General features: G+C 36.4%; 1 protein-coding gene across 4 annotated transcripts in view; it reads left to right on the plus strand.

Moving 5' to 3' along the window:
- The window catches only part of FSTL5 (follistatin like 5), a 935,726-nt gene that overhangs the window by 303,427 nt on the left and 610,068 nt on the right, over positions 1–22,231 (plus strand). For all 4 annotated transcript variants that reach the window (XM_070769158.1, XM_070769157.1, XM_070769159.1 and 1 more), the window contains exon 4: positions 10,227–10,475. In XM_070769158.1, coding sequence (XP_070625259.1) covers positions 10,227–10,475 — 249 coding nt within the window. The remainder of the gene's footprint in view (positions 1–10,226; positions 10,476–22,231) is intronic.

Genomic DNA, 22,231 nt, shown 5'->3' on the forward strand with positions numbered 1-22,231 from the left:
AGTACTGTTGCCCAGAAAATCCCATGGATGGAGGAGCCTGGTGGGCTGCAGTCCATGGGGTCGCTAAGAATCGGACTTGACTGAGCGACTTCACTTTCACTTTCCACTTTCATGCATTGGAGAAGGAAATGGCAACCCACTCCAGCGTTCTTGCCTGGAGAATCCTATGGACGGAGAAGCCTGGTAGGCTGCAGTCCATGGGGTTGCACAGAGTCGGACACGACTGAAGCGACTTAGCAGCAGCAGCAGCAGAATAATTTTGCTTTACATATGGTATCTTTTGTGTTTTCTTTCAGTTCTGTTTATTTTAAAACCGAGAAATCATTGTAATGCCCTGAAGGCATAGAAGCTATAAAATAACGTGCTTACTAAATATACAACATTTTTGGGGGAAAATGTTATTCTATTAAGTTGTGAGATGGCAGGATATAAGTACTTGAGTAAAATTCATTTAGTGTGCTATCTGACAGAGTATACTTAAAAGAAATCTTTGACATGTTGATCAGATTAAATTGATTTAATCTCAGCTGATACTTAAGTTCAGCATTAGTCATGGATAATTACTGTCAGAAAGGATATGTTCTAGCTATTCATTTACATAATGTGAGCTTTCTTTTGAATTGCCTATGAATTAATTAAATTTCCTTTAATTGTAAGAGCTATATGCAACACGCAGCTTCTAGCTAGTGTAAGGCAGTTCATTAACTTCTAGAAAATGGTCTATTGGCCATTCTAATACAAATCTCTGAACTGGAGTATAGGCAAAAAGGAAAAATTGAAGAGGGAGAATCAAGGAAAGAGACTCATTGACCTAAATAAATCATAAATGACCTCATTTATAGCAGAGCATTCCTTCTTCTTTAGAAACTGTACTGGTTGGATAGTCACCTCAGTTTGTGACCAAAATGCAAAATAATATCTTGACCCTATTGACTTTAAACTTAATTTTAGATATTTTTTAAATACAACTTTTTATTGGTAAATTATAAATTATTTCATAGCAAAAAAAATAAATTGTTAGTAAGATGGTAAATAAATAAAGAAAATATAAGTTGTAAAACTACAAAAATACAACTACATGAGTCAAATACCTGTGTTATAATGACAACCCCATTTGGACCCTAAAAGCTTGACAATAGGCCTAAGTACCAGTAGGAGTATAAGGTAAAAATTTTCAAACGTGAAATTGCTCATTATTTTACAGTTGTTTGACACATCTATAGGTTTTCTTTTTTTAATGTGTTACATTGAACAATAAAAAAACAATTATGTAAAATTAGAAAAATTTGGCCAATATTATATCCAATTTGGAGAAGGAAATGGCAACCCACTTCAGTGTTCTTGCCTGGAGAATCCCAGAGATGTGGGAGCCTGGTGGGCTGCCGTCTATGGGGTCGCACAGAGTTGGACACGACTGAAGCGACTTAGCAGCAGCAGCATATCCAATTACCTAATTAATTGTGTTAATTTTATCATCTGATTTTATCTGGTTTTAATCATGACCAAAGCCATCCCAAAGAAAAAGAAATAAAAGAATGCAAAGTGGTTGTCTGAGGAGGCTTTACAAATAGCAGAAGAAAGAAGAGAATCAAAGGCAAGAGTGAAAGGGAAAGATATAGCCAAGTGAATGCAGAGTTCCAGAGAATAGCAGGGAGAGATACGATGTTCTTAAATGAACGGTGCAAAGAAATAGAGAAAAATAGAATGGAAAAGACTAGAGATGTCTTCAAGAAAATTGGAGATATCAGGGAACATTTCATGCAATAAACACAGAAATTGTAAGGACTTAACAGAAGCAGAGGAAGCAACAGTTAGAACTGGACATGGAACAACAGACTGGTTCCAAATAGGAAAAAGAGTACGTCAAGGCTGTATATTGTCACTCTGCTTATTTAACTTCTATGCAGAGTACATCATGAGAAATGCTGGGCTGGAAGAAGCACAAGCTGGAATTAAGATTGCCGGGAGAAATATCAATAGCCTCAGATATGCAGATGACACCATCCTTATGGCAGAGAGTAAAGAGGAACTCAAAAGCCTCTTGATGAAAGTGAAAGAGGAGAGTGAAAAAGTTGGCTTAAAGCTCAACATTCAGAAAATGAAGATCATGGCATCCGGTCCCATCACTTCATGGGAAATAGATGCGGAAACAGTGGAAACAGTGTCAGACTTTATTTTTCTGGGCTCCAAAATCACTGCAGATGGTGATTGCAGATTGCATCTGCATTCCTTCCTTGGAAGGAAAGTTATGACCAACCTAGATAGCGTATTGAAAAGCAGAGACATTACTTTGCCAACAAAGGTCCGTCTAGTCAAGGCTATGGTTTTTCCTGTGGTCATGTATGGATGTGAGAGTTGGACTGTGAAGAAAGCTGAACGCTGAAGAATTGATGCTTTTGAACTGTGGTGTTGGAGAAGACTCTTGAGAGTCCCTTGGACTGCAAGGAGATCCAACCAGTCCATTCTGAAGGAGATCAGCCCTGGGATTTCTTTGGAAGGAATGATGCTAAAGCTGAAACCAGTACTTTGGCCACCTCATGCGAAGAGTTGCCTCATTGGAAAAGACTCTGATGCTGGGAGGGATTGGGGACAGGAGGAGAAGGGAACGACAGAGGATGAGATGGCTGGATGGCATCACCGACTTGATGGATGTGAGTTTTAGTGAACTCTGGGAGTGGGCGATGGACAGGGAGGCCTGGTGTGCTGTGATTCATGGGGTCGCAAAGAGTTGGACATGACTGAGTGACTGAACTAACTAACAGAAGCAGAAGAGATTAAGAAGAGGTGGGAAGAATACACAGAAGATCTATACAAGAAAAGTTTTAATGACCAGGATAACCATGATGATTTGGTCAGACACCTAAGCTGGACATTGTGGAGTGTGAAGTCAAGTGGGTCTTAGGAAGCATTACTATGAACAAAGCTAGTGAAGTTGATAGAATTCCAGTTGAGCTATTTAAAATTTTAAAAGCTGATGCTGTTAAAGTGTTGCACTCAATATGCCAGCAATTTTGGAAAAGTCAGCAGTGGCCTCAGGACTAAAAAAAGGGCAGTTTTCATTCCAATCACAAAGAAGAGCAATGTCAAAGAATGCTCAAACTACTCCACAATTGTGCTCATTTCTCATATTAGCAACATTATGATCAAAATTCTTCAAGCTAGGCTTCAGTAGTCATGAAGTGAAAAATTCCCTATGCACAAGCTGGGTTTCAAAGAGTTAGAGGTACCAGAGAGCAGATTGTCAATGTTCACTCAATCTTGGAGAAAGCAAGGTAATTCCAGAAAAACATCTACTTCTATTTTTTTTTTTTATTATGTTAAACTCCTTAACTGTGTGGATCACAATAAACTGTGGAAAATTCTTAGAGAGGAGAGTACCTGACTACTGTGTCCTGACAAATCTGTATGTGGGTCAAGAAGTAACAGAATAGAAAAAAACTAAATGCTTTAAAATTGGGAAAGGAGTAAGACAAGGCTGTATATTGTCACTCAGTTTATTTAATTTATATCCAGAATACATCATGCAAAATGCTGGGCTGGATGAATCATGAGCTGGTATAAAGATTGCTGGGAGAAATATCAGCTACCTCAAATATGCAGATTATACCACTCTAATGGCAGAAAGGAAAGAGGAACTAAAGAGTCTCTTGATGAGGGTCAAAGAGGAGAGTGAAAATTCTGGTTTGAAACTCAACATTCAAAAAACTAAGATCATGAAATCTGGTCCCATCGCTTCTTGGCAAATAGAACTGGAAAATGTGGATGCAGTGACAGATTTTATTTTCTTTGGCTCCAAAATCATTGTGGACAGTGACTGCATCTATGAAATTAAAAGGATACTTGCTCCTTGGAAGAAAAGCTATGAAAAACCTAGAGACGGTATTAAAAAACAGAGACATCACTTTGCCAGCAAAGTCCCATATAGTCAAAGCTATAGTTTTTCCAGTAGTCATGTACAGATGTGAGAGTTGGGCCATAAAGAAGGCTGAGTGCTGAAGTATTAATGATGCCAAATTAGAGAAGATTCTCAAGAGTCTTTTGGACAGGAAGGAGATCAAACAAGTCAATCCTAAAGGAAATTAGCCCTCAGTATTCATTAGAAGGACTGATGCTGAAGCCAGAGCTCCAATAATTTGGCCACCTGGTGCAAAGAGCCAACTTATTGGAAAAGACCCTGATACTGGAAAAGATTGAAGGCAAAAGTGGAAAGTAGTGACAGAGGATGAGATTATTAGATAGCATCACTGACTCAATGAACATGAATTTGAGCAAACTCCAGGAGACAGAGGAGGAGAGAAGAGCTTGGCATGCTACAGTCCATGCGATTGCAAAAAGTGAGACACGACTTAGAGACTGAACATCAACAACAATAATGACATAAACTTAAACTTCCCATTTTTAAACTTAAGAGCATAAGTGTTTTCTTAGTCTTTCTGTTTTTATTTATTTTATCTAGCAAGTACGATTTCATTAAGTCAAAGACCCAAAAATTTGATCACAGAAACAGAATTATCATAACCTGGAAAATTAGAAATATAAATTTGGGGTTCAATTCCATATCTATTTAGTCAGAAACTCTAAACTCAAGGTTTGGTCTATTCTATGAAACTTCTCTAGGTCATTACACAATGCCAAACTTCAAGAAGTATGACTTTAAATTTATTTTCCAAAATATACTAAATATTTCAGAGCCATCAGTTAGTTAAAATAATATTATATTGGAAAGCTTGGTTCAATCAATTCTTTTTTTCTTATCTTTTGTTATAAATGTCTTTGAATATTTTATCAAAAAAATTTAATATGGTATTAGAGTATAATTAATATAAAGTTTCTTTCAAGAAGATTTGCTTCAATTTACACTGGTATCAAAAATATAAATTATTTCCTAAATTATACTTCTGATAGTTTCGGTCCTTTTTTAATTTCAATTTTTTCTAAATTCCATTTGCAATTACTTGTATTATGAAAATAAAAATACTTCAAGCTTTTATTTATAAAAACTAATAAATTAATGATTTAAATGCTTAGTTGTGTATCTGTTCTTGTGAATATTAGTTTTTTAAAACTAGTAAATTAACTAACTTTTAAAGGGAGTTTTACATGTGCCTAGACCTTTTTCAAATGAAATGTACTCTCTTATCCATTCATCTGCTGATAAAGAACTGAGGAGCCTCTTAATGAAAGTGAAAGAGGATTCAAATGTATTCTTTTTAATGGCTGAGTAATACTCCATTGTGTATATGTACCACAGCTGTCTTATCCATTCATCTGCTGATGGACATCTAGGTTGCCTCCATGTCCTGGCTATTATAAACAGTGCTGCGATGAACATTGGGGTACACGTGTCTCTTTCCCTTCTGGTTTCCTCAGTGTGTATGCTCAGCAGTGGGATTGCTGTATCATAAGGCAGCTCTATTTCCAGAATGACATTGTAACATGTATAATATCATATATGAAACAAGTCACCAGTCCAGGTTCGATGCATGATACTGGATGCTTGGGGCTGGTGCACTGGGACGACCCAGAGGGATGGTATGGGGAGGGAGGAGGGAAGAGGTTTCAGGATGGGGAACACATGTATACCTGTGGCGGATTCATTTTGATATATGGCAAAACCAATACAATATTGTAAAGTTAACACTGATGTATAGAACAGTCTTATGGACTCTGTGGGAGAGGGAGAGGGTGGGAAGATTTGGGAGAATGGCATTGAAACATGTGAAACGTCATGTAGGAAACGAGATGCCAGTCCAGGTTCAATGCACGATGCTGGATGCTTGGGGCTGGTGCACTGGGACGACCCAGAGGGATGGTGTGGGGAGGGAGGAGGGAGGAGGGTTCAGGATGGGGAACACATGTATACTAATTAAATAATTTTCTATTAAAGAAAAAATATATATATAAAATAAAAAAATGAGAAAAAAAAATGAAATGTACTTGATTTGCAATGTTATATTAGTTTCAGGTGCACAGCATTGTGAAATTTATATTTTCATATTTATTTATATCAAAGTATTATCTAATTTACTCTGATGATGCTGTTTTTAAATATAATGTCCTATTATATGTATTCCAACTCTTGTAATGTGTCTTACTCCTTAAGGAAAGTTATGACCAACCTACAGCATATTAAAAAGCAGAGACATTACTTTGTCAACAAAGGTCTGTGTAGTCAAGGCTATGGTTTTTCCAGTATTCATGTATGGATGTGGAGTTGAACTATAAAGAAAGCTGAGCGCTGAAGAACTGATGTTTTTGAACTGTGGTGTTGGAGAAGACTCTTGACAGTCCCTTGGACTGCAAGGAGATCCAACCAGTCTATCCTAAAGGAGATCAGTCCTGCATGTTCATTGGAAAGACTGATGTTGAGGCTGAAACTCCATTACTTTGGCCACATGATGCGAAGACCTGACTCATTTGCAAAGACCCTGATGCTAGGAAAGATTGAAGGCAAGAGGAGAAGGGGATGACAAAGGATGAGATGGTTGGATGGCATCATGGACTTAATGGACTCAAATTTGGGTGAACTCCAGGAGTTAGTGATGGACAGGGAGGCCTGTTGTACTGTGGTTCATGGGGTCTCAAAGAGTCAAACAGGACTAAGTGACTGAACTGAATGTCATTGTTTTCTTATTAATTTTCTGTCTGGATGATCTGTCCATTGATAAAAGATTGATGAAATATAAAGTCCCCTATAATTATTTTATTGTTGTCAATTTTCCTTTATTCCTGTTTATTGCTACTTTATATATTTAAGCACTCATAGTTGAATTTATATTTTAAAATGCTATACCTTTTTATTGTATTGATTCCTTTATCCTTATATGTCTTTTTTTGTCTTTTATTATAAACTTTGTTTTAAAGTCCACTTTAAAATAGAAAGCTTATCCAGCATATTTTTGTTTGCATTTCCATGGAATATATTTTTCCATACCTCACTTTCAGCATTTTTGTGTCTTTAGCTCTAAATTGATTATCCTGTAAGCAGCATAGATGGGTCTTGTTTTTGCTGTTGTTGTCCTTTTTTTTAACTCACCCTTCTCTCCTTTATATTTTGATTGGATCATTTAGTCTATTGACATTTAAAGTGATTATTGATATGCATGTAATTACTGTTATTTTGTTATTTATTTTCTGAATTTTGCTTTTGCTTTAGTTCCTTTTTTTCCTTTGTCTCGTCTCTGTTGTTTGATGTTTTTCCTCAGTGTTATATTTGTGTTCTATTCTGTCTAGTTTTTGTATATTTATTTTTTGTGTGTATTTATTGTAGGTTTTGTTTTGTGATTACCATAAAGCTCATATATGTTGACATATAACTATATCTACTTGATTTACCCTGATAGTCATTTAAATACAAATATGTTCTTAAACATCTATATTTTTTATTCCCTACATACATATTATACTTTTTGAGTTCATATTTTACTTCTTAATGCCTATCCCTAACTGTTTCTTGTTTAGCTATAGTTGATTTTATAACTTTGGTCCTTTAACTTTTATACTACGTTATTTAAGTGCTGGATCCACAGCCTTTACTATATACTTGACTTTTCTACTGGGGATTTTACCACCCTATCATTTCTTCTTGCCTTTTCTTTTTCACTTAAATGAGACTTCAATACTTCTTGTAAGGTCAGTTTAATACTGATCAATTCTTTTAGCATTTGCATGTCTAAAAGGTTCTTTACCTCTCCAATTCTGAATGATAACCTTGCTGGGTAGAGCATCTTGGGTTACAGGTTTTTCCTTTCACCACTTGGAATATATGCCATTCCATTCTTGCCTGAAAAGTTTCTGCAGAGATATGAGCTGATAACCTTATGAGGCTCCCCTTCTCTGTGACTCCTTGCTTTTCTCTTTGCCATTTATGACATATCTCTGTGGGTATTTTGGGGTTCATCTTGTTTTGACCCCCTTGTGCTTCCTGATCTGGACACCTGTTTTTTTCCTCAGGTTCAGAAAGTTTTCAGCCATAAGTACATCAAATAGCCTAGGGCTGAATTTGGTGAGCCAAAACCAGACGCAGATGCAAGTCAAGGCATCTTCTTTACTCTATAACTGTTACTGTCCTGACTGGGGCAATGTTGGGACCCAACAGACTAAAACAGGAGCTCTGAGGGATCTGGTTTCTCCTGGGTCCACTTTGATTTGGAATATGATCAGCACCTGAGTGCTTGGGGTTGCACTTCTGTGTTGACTTCACTTTTTCCCAGGGATGCACATTTTTTAAATGCTGGCTTGGTGTTGCAAAGGTGGTGCCACACCACTGAACTGCCCCTGTCCCCTCTCAAGTATGTATAGGCTGGCATGAGACTCATGAGCTGGCAGTGACTGCTTTCACACTGGTCAGAGGCAGGTCTGGAGTCTGAACTGGATCATTTCCTTCCAAATGTTTGCACTTTCATTGCTTAGTGGGGAATAGGAACAAGATGGGCTAGAGCAGGAGGCTATGCAGCCTGGGAATGGGCAGGAGAAGTCTTGGCAGGCTGACCAGAACCTCAGGGAGTTTCAATCTGCGGCCTCCATGTAACCAGGAGTAAGTCTGTATGTATATTCCTTAAGTGGGGAGTCTTAGTTTCTGACAGCCCTCTGGTAACCCCCACTGGTTTTCAAACAAGCTAAGAGAGCTAACCTCCTGTTGGACTCCTGTGCTGGGGTACCTAATATGTAGCTTGAATCCCTTGCTCCCCAGGGAGAATTCCCCAAACCTGTGATATCCATTCTTCTTCTGTATTCTCAGATAGGGATGTGGGTTCATGACTGATCCCTGCTCCTTCCTTCCTATCAGATGCTTTGTGGCTCTTTGTTTATAGCCTTGGTGTAGAAGAGTTCTTCTGCTAGTCCCAGGTAGATTTCAGCAAGAGTCTTTCCAATGTATATTTAGTTTGATGTGTTTGTGGTGGATGGCGAGCCCAGGTGCCTCCTAATCTGCTATCTTGATCTCTCCCTCACAAGCCTTTTAATCTTGATAACCCTTTGGGGATATACTATAATCCCCATTGTTCAGATGAGGAAACCAAATTATAGATGTGTTAGGTACCCAATCAAGGTATGGTTCCATGGAGTGTAGACTCCCAGACTCCTCTGTCCACTGGATTTCTCCAGGCAAGAATACTGGAGTGGTTTGCCATTTCCTCCTCCAGAGGATGTTCCTGATCCAGGAATTGAAATCACATCGCCTTAATTGCAGGCAGATACTTTCCCATTGAGTCACAGGGTTTACAACCTCCCAAAACTTTATTTTTTTGCCATGTATGTGTCAGCAGTGATAAATATATCTACACACATTAACACATATGTATATATGTGAATATATATTATTCCTTAATATATATTTTTCTCTATATACATTTTTAAATAGATAGATACATAGACATATATGTACACTTTACTTTTTTTTTTTTCAGTCACATAATGTTCTTAGATTTACCTATAAAAGCCCAAGAATGAAATTACTTGGTTTGGTTTTACTGCAAGACTGCCAGATTCTCCTATGTTTTTGAGGCAGATGTAGATTGTTAGATTAAACAAGTAACAACATAATAAAATTCTTCATGATTTGTTCCTTTAGTCATGAAATGCATCAGTGATTGCCAAGCGGCAAAGGTCAAAACAAGAAAGGATCAGACGTTAGAACCCAAAAAGTTTTCAAGACACTTTTTCTCATTTCTATTCTCTCCTGTTTCCCACTTTACATACATACGTTTCCTTTCTCCCAGCAGAATTCTGCTAATGTAAACGTTGGCATTTGTTAAATATTTCCTGTATGCCAGGACTGTGTATCCTGTGGATCAGTACATGTACTGCTTAGTACACTCTAGGAGATGGTCTATACTATCAACCTCGCATTATGGATGGGATAATTTAGCACAGGGAAGTAATTTTTCCAAGGGCATAAAGCTAATAATTGGCAGAAAATTTGAGTTCCGCAGTTTAAATTTAGAGCCCTTGTCCTTATGGACTGTAATACTCATTGAGTATGGAGGTAAGAGCTCAAGGAGAAAGTGAAAGAAGGGGACAATGTCAAAGGTTTTTTTTTTTTTTTTTTTAAAGTCTGGTTCTGATAAAAATCCCTTCTCCTAAGAACAACTGAACCCTGATTATATTGTATTTCTCTTAGACTTATTTTTTCCTAATCCCTTGAAACTTTGATATCAGCATATTATTTGGATACATCAATCTATAAATCCAAGTGATTTTATCTCTTTTTTTTATTTTGTCTACAGGGATCCTGATTCAGGATGGCTCTTTGGGATCTTGTGAAAACAAATACTGTGGTTTGGGAAGGCACTGTGTTCTCAGCAGAGAGACAGGGCAGGCCGAATGTGCCTGTATGGACCATTGCAACCGGCACTACAAACCTGTGTGTGGATCTGATGGGGAATTCTATGAAAACCACTGTGAGGTACACAGAGCTGCTTGCTTGAAGAAACACAAGATTACCATTGTCCACAATGAAGACTGCTTCTTCAAAGGTAAATGCAGGGTGGGCCTAAAGTGCCACCTTTCTCTATTTCTTCTTTCTTCTTTACTAGCGCCCTTAAATTTAAACTCTAGCATCACTACTGAAAGTCTCTAAATAAAAGAGAGAAATATGGGCTTAAAGACACTTGTGATTAGTAAGTGAATAGAAATTTGTATGGATACAATTCTGAATCTGTTATGAGAACAAAGCTGGCCAAAATATGACTCAAAATTTAATATAGCTTACAGCATTGCACCATATGGCTTGCCAATCATGGCAGTTTTCTTAGGGACACAGAGTGGCCAATTCAGTCAACAAGCCAATTCCATGCAGTGAAATGCACCTGGAGTGAAACTGAGAGAAGAGTGAGTGCCAAGCCATCCTGTGATAACATCTCATTTCTTCCTGATTAAAAACGATGCCTACAGTATGCACCACCTAATTCAAATTACACAGAACTGGTAAATGCCCACTGAAATAGCTATGAAGAACTCACACTAAACCCAGTTAGTAAATCTGAGATGACAATAATTTAAAATTAAAAGTTAGCAGTATTTACTTCCATGGTACTAAAAATCATTGGGAACTATTTATGGAAAAGTACTGCTGAATTAGTAATTTGACAAATTATTTTAACATGCTAGATAAATCATTAAATATCTTTAATGCCTTTCGTTTATTTATAAATATATTTCTTATTTATTTATTTATACTAGAAAGAATATTTATTTATTAATAGCTGTAACCCAGACTGAAATTTTGAAATGTTAAGTATATAGAACTTTCATCATTCAAAAAGGTTAGTGATCAATTTGATTTCTAATCTTAAATGGGTTCCACTTCCCAAACTCTCAGAGTGCTGCCAAAGTAATTTTACACTTAAAAGCTTGCATGATTATTTAATTATTAGCTTAAATTTACAGTATCACACAATGTTGCTCATGTACCCATTGACACGTTTTTTTCTTTTCAAACTTCATTGAATAAATATTCAAATGCATTAAGATGGAAGGGTCTGTTGTCATTGTGCTACTAGAAGTCCTTTCATATAAATGAGATAAATTGTAAGAATAGTTTCTTTACCAAAGTGAACTCTTTGCATTTTGAATACACAATTGAAGATAGATTATCTTCTTTTACAGAAAGAATATCTAATCTATTTTATAGAGAGCTAAAATGAATGATATTAATATTTTGCTTTAATCTTCATAAAATAGTTTTTTTTCTGTCAGTTTGAATTGAAATGAAAGTGAAAATTTTAGTATTCCACAGACACATGATACAGAGCTGTGTAAATAATATGCAATTAAGTTAACTTAGAATCATTCTAACACTGAAGTTTTGTCTAACTGACAACCAGCAATTGATAATATGGAAACAAATGAAATTAAATATCATGAGGTGAGAAAAAAAATCTGCTATATTTAACATTCTGCTTTATTACTGGAAGCTTAGGCATACTACTACTCAATATGTAAATCAACATGGAAATAAATGAACTGGATATTACCAGGAATGTTAAACAATGGTTTGAAAAGCTTTTGTTCTTTAGACTTATACTAAGCATATTTATTTGATCTATGATTGCTTCACTTCCACTGTATAAGGGATTTGATTTAGGTCATACCTGAATGATCTAGTGGTTTACCCTACTTTCATCAATTTAAGTCTGAATTTGGCAATAAGGAGCTCATGATCTGAGCCACAGTCAGCTCCCGGTCTTGTTTTTGCTGACTGTATAGAGCTTCTCCATATTTGGTTTCAAAGAATATAATCAATCTGATTTCGGTGTTGACCATCTGGTGATGTCCATGTGTAGAGTCTTCTCTTGTGTTGTTGGAAGAGGGTGTTTGCTATGACCAGTGCATTCTCTTGGCAAAACTCTATTAGCCTTTGTTCTGCTTCATTCCGTATTCCAAGGCCAAGTTTGCCTGTTACTCCAGGTAACAGTGAGAAATAGATTTAAGGGACTAGATCTGATAGATAGAGTGCCTGATGAACTATGGACTGAGGTTCGTGACATTGCACAAGAGACAGGGATCAAGACGATCCCCATGGAAAAGAAATGCAAAAAAGCAAAATGGCTGTCTGGGGAGGCCTTACAAATAGCTGTGAAAAGAAGAGAAGTGAAAAGCAAAGGAGAAAAGGAAAGATATAAGCATCTGAATGCAGAGTTCCAAAGAATAGCAAAAAGAGATAAGAAAGCCTTCCTCAGTGATCAATGCAAATACATAGAGGAACACAACAGAATGGGAAAAACTAGAGATCTCTTCAAGAAAATTAGAGATACCTAGGGAATATTTCATGCAAAGATGGGCTTGATAAAGGACAGAAATGGTATGGACTTAAAAGAAGCAGAAGATATTAAGAAGAGGTGGCAAGAATACACAGAAGAACTGTACAAAAAAGATCTTCACAACCCAGATAATCCTGATGGTATAATCACTCACCTAGAGCCAGACATCCTGGAATGTGAAGTCAAGTGGGCCTTAGAAAGCATCACTACGAACAAAGCTAGTGGAGGTGATGGAATTCCAGTTGAGCTATTTCAAATCCTGAAAGATGATGCTGTTAAAGTACTGCACTCAATATGCCAGCAAATTTGGAAAACTCAGCAGTGGCCACAGGACTGGAAAAGGTCAGTTTTCATTTCAATCCCAAAGAAAGGAAATGCCAAGCAATGCTCAAACTACTGCACAATTGCATTCATCTCACATGCTAGTAAAATAATGTTCAAAATTCTCCAAGCCAGGCTTCAGCAATACATGAACCATGAACTTCCAGATGTTCAAGCTGGTTTTAGAAAAGGCAGAGGAACCAGAGATCAAATTACCAGCATCCGATGGATCATGGAAAAGTAAGACAGTTCTAGAAAAACATCTATTTCTGGTTTATTGACTATGCCAAAGCCTTTGACTGTGTGGATCACAGTAAGCTGTGGAAAATTCTGAAAGAGATGGGAATACCAGACCACCTGACCTGCCTCTTGAGAAACCTATATGCAGGTCAGGAAGCAATAGTTAGAGCTGGACATGGGACAACAGACTGGTTCCAAATAGGAAAAGGAGTATGTCAAGGCTGTATACTGTCACCCTGCTTATTTAACTTCTATGCAGAGTACATCATGAGGAACCCTGGGCTGGATGAAGCACAAGCTGGAATCAAGTTTTCTGGGAGAAATATCAATAACCTCAGATATACAGATGACACCACCCTTATGGCAGAAAGTAAAGACGAACTAAAAAAACCTCTTGATGAAAGAGAAAGACGAGAGTGAAAAAGTTGGCTTAAAGCTCAACGTTCAGAAAATGAAGATCGTGGCATCTAGTCCCATCACTTCGTGGGAAATAGATGGGGAAACAGTGGAAACAGTGTCAGACTTTATTTTTGGGGGCTCCAAAATCACTGCACATGGAGACTGCAGCCATGAAATTAAAAGACACTTATTCCTTGGAAGGAAAGTTATGACCAACCTAGATAGCATATTCAAAAGCAGAGACATTACTTTGCCAATAAAGGTCCATCTAGTCAAGGCTATGGTTTTCCAGTAGTCATGTATGGATGTGAGAGTTGGTCTGTGAAGAAAGCTGGGCACCGAAGAATTGATGCTTTTGAACTGTGGTGTTGGAGAAGACTCTTGAAGAGTCCCTTGGACTGCAAGGAGATCCAACCAGTCCATTCTAAAGGAGATCAGCCCTGGGTGTTCTTTGGAAGGAATGATGCTAAAGCTGAAACTCCAGCACTTTGGCCACCTCATGCGAAGAGTTGACTCATTGGAAAAGACTCTGATGCTGGGAAGGATTGGGGGCAGGAGGAAAAGGGGACGACAGAGGATGAGATGGCTGGATGGCATCACTGACTTGATATATGTGAGTCTGAGTGAACTCCGGGAGATGGTGATGGACTGGGAGGCCTGGCGTGCTGCAATTCATGGGGTGGCAAAGAGTTGGACACGCCTGAGGGATTGAACTGAACGTAATAATTTTCATGAGAGTTTTGCCTTAATTTCCCATCCCTCACACCCAAATGGCTTTCTAACTGCTGCAATACACATGTCTACACAGAACTGTGGTGTTGGAGAAGACTCTTGAGAGTCCCATGGACTAAAACGAGATCCAACCAGTCCATTCTAAAGGTGATCAGCCCTGGGTGTTCTTTGGAAGGAATGATGCTAAAGCTGAAACTCCAATACTTTGGCCACCTCATGCAAAGAATTGACTCATTGGAACAGACTCTAATGCTGGGAGGGATTGGGGGCAGGAGGAGAAGGGGATGACAGAGGATGAGATGGCTGGATGGCATCACCGACTCGATGGACGTGGGTTTGGGTGAACTCTGGGAATTGATGATGGACAGGGAGGCCTGGCGTGCTGCAATTCATGGGGTCGCAAAGAGTTGGACACGACTGAGCGACTGAACTGAACACATAACAAAAACTCCTCTCACTTCAATACCAGATCAGTCTGGCATACTAAGCAGAATTTACACACTCAGAATATAGTGGTAAACTGGAATAAGAAACTCAAGATATAACCTATGCTAAGAAGAGTACGGAATTAACCTTTTATGAGAAAATCAATCGAACAGAAACTCTTTTGCCATTTACTCTCTGAGAATAAAACTGCCATAAAGGCAAATGTTCTGTGCACTTAAATGTGCATCACAAACAATAACATCTTGGGAAATATGCTTTTTTATACCTCTGTGTGCACGATTTGAATGAAATCTGACATGGTGTCTTTTTCTTTGGTATAATCTAGAGAGACATTCACATTTCATTTGGCTAACTGATTAATCGGTCGATTCTCTTACCTGATTATTATTATTTTTTAAGGCAGAGTTTAGAGAACTGAGGCTAGAAAACTAGGTTGCCAACGATATTTTAAAATATAAGTACATGTCTTGTGCTAATATACGTGGGCTTTTAGATTTCCTTTTTTGGAGGGAGGGATAGGGAATCTGTGTAAAGGTTTTGTTTTAAATTGAAACAGGCTTGTATGTCATTTCTTGTAAAATAATTGTTGATGAATATATCAACTTTTGAAAAAGAGTACCCAGATGTTGGCTTGTTTGCTCTGTTCTGTTCTGCTTTGCTTTTAGTCAGTATTAGCCAAATGAAATTACAGATTGGTAGTGAAATTAATAACTTGGACAAAATACTGACACTCAGAAGTTTCAATTCCTCTGAATGCATCCTGTCCCCACAACCTCAAAACTAATTTTATTAATCCCCTGAATTTCAGTTGGTGTATATTAAAATTTTCTGATTTGATTACAGAATCAGTTGAGCTTCCTATTTTGCATTGAACTTTAATCAATGTTAAGAATATAATTTTTGTCACTCTCCTCCTTAATTAAACTGTGAACTGCAGAATCCTATGCATAAGCCAATATATAACATATATTAGGAATCATAAGGAATCATAAGGAAATTAAGGTGTATACTCTTAAATTCACTATTTGTTAATAAAATTATACTTTTTCTCCTCTCATTTTTGAAAGCTCTGTAAAGGATTTTGTAAACATTAAACATTGTATGTGTTTATCTTCCACTCATAGATAATAGATATGTGATAGATTTTACATAAACATGAAAACTGCTCCAAAAGAGTGGGATTTAAATATTAGGACCACCCAACAAATGTATTAAAATATTATCAGTGAGAAATGAGAAATATCAGGTATTGTGTCAAAACACTTTCACAGCTATTAGATTATTAATGCATTTTAATAACAAACCAGAAGGCACAAAACCTAAGATTTTAAAAATGGCTGCCAACATTCACACAGTAAGTTAAGGCAGGGATCAAGGATTCTGGGTTCTCTTTTAGTACACATATACTTCAAACATTTCTATTTGAGTCTATAATACTATAATAGCTTACTTCTCTTTGTTTTTTAAAAATTTACTTTCTATAGTAATTTGTATTTGAACACTTTACATTATTGAGGATCAATATTTCTCACTGTGGTATTTGTAAGGATTAAATAATGCATTTAACACAGTTCTTGGGCAATAGAAGAACTCAATAAGAGATAATAACTATGTTTAAGACTGAAACTTCAACAACTGTTAACATTTGATTGCAATACATTTTCACACTGGAATCTAGAAAGCCACACATATTTTCTTTTAGATTTATGTTGGGTTATAGTGTTGCATAAAAAGCCTCTGGTCAAGTTATTACAGATCCAAATTTGCCAGATCATAATATGATAGACAAATTGATCATAATGTTTCCCAATTGTAGATAAGACTACTTAAAGAAAAAAAAATAACTATCTCAAGTTTAGAAACATATTTATCAGTTTCTTGATTGTAATTGAAAATCGATCCAGTCATCTTTCTCACTGACTTACTATAGGCTTATTGTGCTTAAAGTACATGATAAATAAAATGTGATTTTACTCTACTGTCCATGAGAACATATTATTAGTTCAAATAATTTTGCTTCCATCTTGTGGCTGTTTAAATATATTGGTTATTACCTGTCATGAACACCTTCACTTATGGTGTTTATTTTCTTTACAATTCTCAAATGTTAAATGTGCTGTTCTTGCAAGTTACAAAGTGAAGAACATTTTTGCAGCTTTTATGTTTCAATGTAACTGATTTTTCATTCTTGATATTTCTTTACAAAAACCAGATGGTGAAAAACTTTCCATTGATTACATTCAGCATATGTAATTGGGGATAAAATTTTCTATAAAATGCAGTTGAAAATTTTTCTCCATTAGTCTGATCTATGTTTCACTTTTAAAAACCCTCTCTAAGAGAGTGCCTATAGATATTTCAGAGAAGATTTGAAAGCTTATTAATAATAAAAATTTAAAGCCAAATGGGAAAAATGAGAAGTTTGAATGTGATTAGCATCTAGATACATCTAGATACATCTAGATTACATCTAGATTTATGTAAAAACAAATTTGGAGAAAATCGCATTGAATAAAAAGACTTAGCTTTTTCCAGAACAATGAAAATGGCATAGAAATTAGCCATATTGTTCTTTTGATACTGATTGAACAAAGTGTGGTCGGGAAGATCCTCTGGAGAAGGAAATGGCAATCCACTCCATTTATATCCCATGGACATATATATATATAGAGAGAGAGACATATATAGACATGGACATATATAGAAAATGTCTATCCCATGGACATATATATATATATATATAGACATAGACATATATAGAAAATGGCAATCCACTCCATTTATATCCCATGGACATATATATATATAGACATATATAGACATAGACATATATAGAAAATCCCATGGACAGAGGGGCCTGGTAGGCTACAGTCCATGGGGTCGCAAAGAGTCGGACATGACTGAGGGACTTCACTTACTTACTTAAACAAAATGTAAGAAATTATTCAACTCGAATATTAAATACTTAAGTTAATTTGATGCAATAATAAGCAAATCTAATCATTTTGATTTTTACTTAAGATATCACATCCTCCAGCTCTAAATTATGTATCAACTTCTTGTTTGTTATAGAACTTAGTTTACTGAGTGTTGTGTGTTCAGGCAGCTGTGACACATTTCATGTGTCCTCTTATGTTTTTCTCATCAACGTATAAATTTCTTTTTGTTTGTATCATGTTTTTCTTTTTGTTCTTTTTCTTTTTTTTAATTTAAATTTATTTATTTTAATTGGAGGCTAATTACTTTACAATATTGTATTGGTTTTGCCATACATCAATATGAATCCGCTACGGGCGTATCATGCTTTTCTAAACGTACATCTTGAAATCAAGACATGAGTTGTGATTACATTTTGTCAGTACTTTGTCTTCTTGACATAGCTAAAGAATTCACAGATGGATTCCTAAGTTTTTGAATGGGTTTAACCAGCAGACCAGGCTGAACTGAAGTCCACAATGTGTAGAAAGACTACTGAACTAAAATTTATTATTATAGATAATAATCAAATGATAAATAAATCATGGATAAATAACAAAGTCATTCAATATCCTATAGTAAACCATAATGGAGAAAATATGAAAAAGAATGTATGTGTATAATTGAATTACTTTGGTGAATAGAAAAAATTAACACAACTATGCAAATCAACTACACATCAACAAAATAAAGTTTAAAATAATAATAAATAAATAAATTTTGTATATTTCTTGTATTCATCTCCAGACTGTTTTAGAATTAAAATTTACAAAAAAATAACATAAATAAAAGCCAGCCACAGATTGGCCTAAACATACAACATTGTGGTAATACTAGATTTCTAAATGGAAATTTTCACTTGGCATATTTCTACCATAAATCAGTAGTTATTTTCAAAAATTTATAATAATTTAACACAATCGTATAACATAAAAGTGGTAATATATAAATTCAAATGTCTGTTGCTGTTTTGACAGTTTCTTTCCAATGATTCAGGATGTTAGGTACTAAATAGTTCTTCCTTTGATAAGCATCATTTATTTTAATAGTATTCCATTGACTCAAATGTACACAGGTGGATGTGTGGAAATATATTTGAGTAACACTTAAGGATGAAGGTAACACCTTGGTTACTGTTAGGTGATAGAACCAGGAGGAAGATAAAATTTTGATAAGGAGCGAAATCAAAATTTGCAATTGAGAACAGAATAATGAATTAAGACTATTGGTGGATTCATATAAAAATAAGTAAAATAGTTTCATTTGTACTATAGTTAAGTAGAAAATATTTTTCAAGATTGGACATAAAATGGTCCAGTGTTTTAGATTAGATTAGAAAGAACCTATCTGCCAATGTAGGAGCTGTTAGAGATGTGGGTTCTATCTTTGGGTCAGGAAGATACCTATGAGTATGAGGAATTGGCAACCCACTTCATATTCTTGCCTTGAGAATCCCAGGGACAGAGGAGCCCAGCAGGCTACAGTCCATATGGTCTCACAGAGTTGGCTATAACTCAGCATATACCCAGGATTCATTATTATGGAGAAGCAAGGTGGAAGTTAGGAGGTCAGTTAGGACCTTACCACACGGGTCCAAGAGAGAGATGATAGTGGTTTGAATCAAGATGAGAGAAGTGCCAGTGGTTAAAGGTATCAGACTGTCTGAAATAATTTGTAGTGGATTTGACATAGGATTTATGGAAATTAAAGAAATAAGATAAGCAAACAAACAATGTGAAAAGTCATTTACTGAAATGTAAAACACTGGGGACTCAAATTTGGAAACATACATGAGCAGTACAATCACATACACACATGCACACACACACACATTTAAAGACAATTAAATTCGATTTCCTTTTAGACAGCAAGGGAAAATGCCATTCATGCAATTGGTTATAAATCAGCCAATCAAGGAAGATTTTAGATCACTGCTGCTGCTGGTGCTGCTCCTAAGTCGCTTCAGTCGTGTCCAACTCTGTGCGACCCCATAGACGGCAGCCCTCCCTGTCCCTGGGATTCTCCAGGCAAGAACACTGGAGTGGGTTGCCATTTCCTTCTCCAATGCATGAAAGTGAAAAGTGAAAGTGAAGTTGCTCAGTCGTGTCCGACTCCTAGCAACCCCATGGACTGCAGCCTACCAGGCTCCTCCATCCATGGGATTTGCCAGGCAAGAGTACTAGAGTGGGCTAGCTATACATTTAAGAATCATGAAAGGAGATGCCAGTCCAGGTTTGATACACGATACTTGATGCATGGGGCTAGTGCACTGGGACGACCCAGAGGGATGGTATGGGGAGGGGGGAGGGAGGAGGGTTCAGGATGGGGAGCACATGTATACCTGTGATGGATTCATTTTGATATTTGGCAAAACTAATACAATTATGTAAAGTTTAAAAATAAAATAAAATTTAAAAAAAAGATTTCATTCCACAATTAGCAAAAAAAAGAATCATAAGTTACAAGACCAAACAACTCTATAGTAGGGATAAAATAGACAATGGATGAGCACACATTGGGGAGCAAGAGAACTGAGGACAGAACCTAGTTGTACTTCAAGCTTCGAACCAGTCAGAAAGTGAAGAAAAACAGAGGAGACGAATACATAGCCAGTGGCAATGCAGGAGGAAAACCTAAAGGGTGCAGCTACACAGAAGCTAAGTAAGAACGATTTTTGTGGAGGCCAGAATGGTGAGCTGAATTACATGTGGCTGAGATCAAGGCTAATGAGGATTGGTAAATGACTGCAGATTTGGAAAGAATAAAGCCATGGTTGACTCTGGTTAAGAATTGATAAGGGAGAAATAGGAGCTGCAAAAGTGATAATGCAAATACAGAAGCTCACTGCAAAAGTGTTTCTCTACAGCGGAGCAGAGATATCAGAAACCCATGCAGAAATTCCCTATTTCTCTGTCTCTACCATCTACAGATGATGACTGAGGAGACATGTCAGTGGGGTAGTGAAATGGAGAGGGAAATTTGTAGGGCAAGAGGGAGAAGGGTGGTTGCTAGAGTACAGCCCTTGGACCACTTAGAGAGAATAGGACCCAGTGCAACAAGGACACATGAAAACATGCATTCTTTATCCATTAAACAGAATGAACGGAACAACAGATCCTTTCTGGGGCAGGTAGCTGGACTTATTTCATACTACAGAAGTGTGTGGGTCTCATCTGGTTACTTATAATTTCTTAATGAAATTAGAAATGAAGCATCAATTAAAACTGAAAGGAAGAAAGTTTTAGAGATTTCAGAACAAAGAAAAAAAGTTGTGAATAAACAAGAAAAGAGAGAAAAGACCAGGGGATATCAGAGGATGGCCAGTAATGCTGACAACTCTTGTGATATAATTGCTCATAAATTTAAAGTGAGTTTACTCTTTCATGGCTGTGCACTTTTCTACAGATATATCCAACTGTTAGAGTGGGCACTGAGCAGATAAGGAATTGGATTAAAGCATGATTTTAATTTTCCAGGGAAAGAATTATATAGGAGGGAAGAGTCCAAAGCCATATTTTCACCTCTCTCAGGGGCAATATGATGATATTATCTGTGCTTTATTGTGCATACCCACTTAGTATCCAGAGCTCTCCCAGTGAGTGTCTTTTGGCTCAGCTTATGTTTGGACCAAAATGGATTCTCAACTATCTCTACGTTCTGGAAAATGCATTACATATTTTGAGTTAACTTCCTAATGCTAACACTCGCTATACATTTGTGCCTCTTAGTTAAAACTTCCAGTGATTGAATCTGTGTAGACTAGTTAGCCAAGATATACCTTTCCAAAGTATTTGGAAAGCATATAAGTCTACAATAGCCATTTTACTTCAATGGCTTTCCATCTTTCTAATAATTAGCAGCCATCAGGATGGAAACATTACGCAAAATATTTGTATTTAGGAAAAAGGAACTATTGACAGATAACTCCTAATTTTTATTTTTAGACAATAGTGGGCAATTATCTTGACATACATTTAAGATAATAACATTTTATTATTAATTCCATAGGCAAGCCGTGAGTCAATGTTATCGAGAACAGTTCATTGTGCCAAGATGCACTTTGACAAATGAAATTGCTTTATTTGGTTAAGCAAATTATTTGAAAGAAACATTTTATATCTTGTGCCTTTATTTAAACCTTTCCTTTATTCTATATGTTTTAATCAGTCTGGCTCCCAATCATGTTGGAATATAGCTTGACTCAATGTGGATGTTTCTAGGATTTTTGGCATTTAACTCGCTTTTTGAAACAAATTTTTCCTAAAGAAAGGAAGAAAGGATAATGAAAATAGAGAAAGATGCACAAGCATTTGATTAATCTAATTAAACTTTAGTGTAATTAATTGAAGGAACAA

Source organism: Bos indicus, chromosome 17, assembly GCF_029378745.1.
Source record: "Bos indicus isolate NIAB-ARS_2022 breed Sahiwal x Tharparkar chromosome 17, NIAB-ARS_B.indTharparkar_mat_pri_1.0, whole genome shotgun sequence".
NCBI classification, from domain to species: Eukaryota; Metazoa; Chordata; class Mammalia; order Artiodactyla; family Bovidae; genus Bos; species Bos indicus.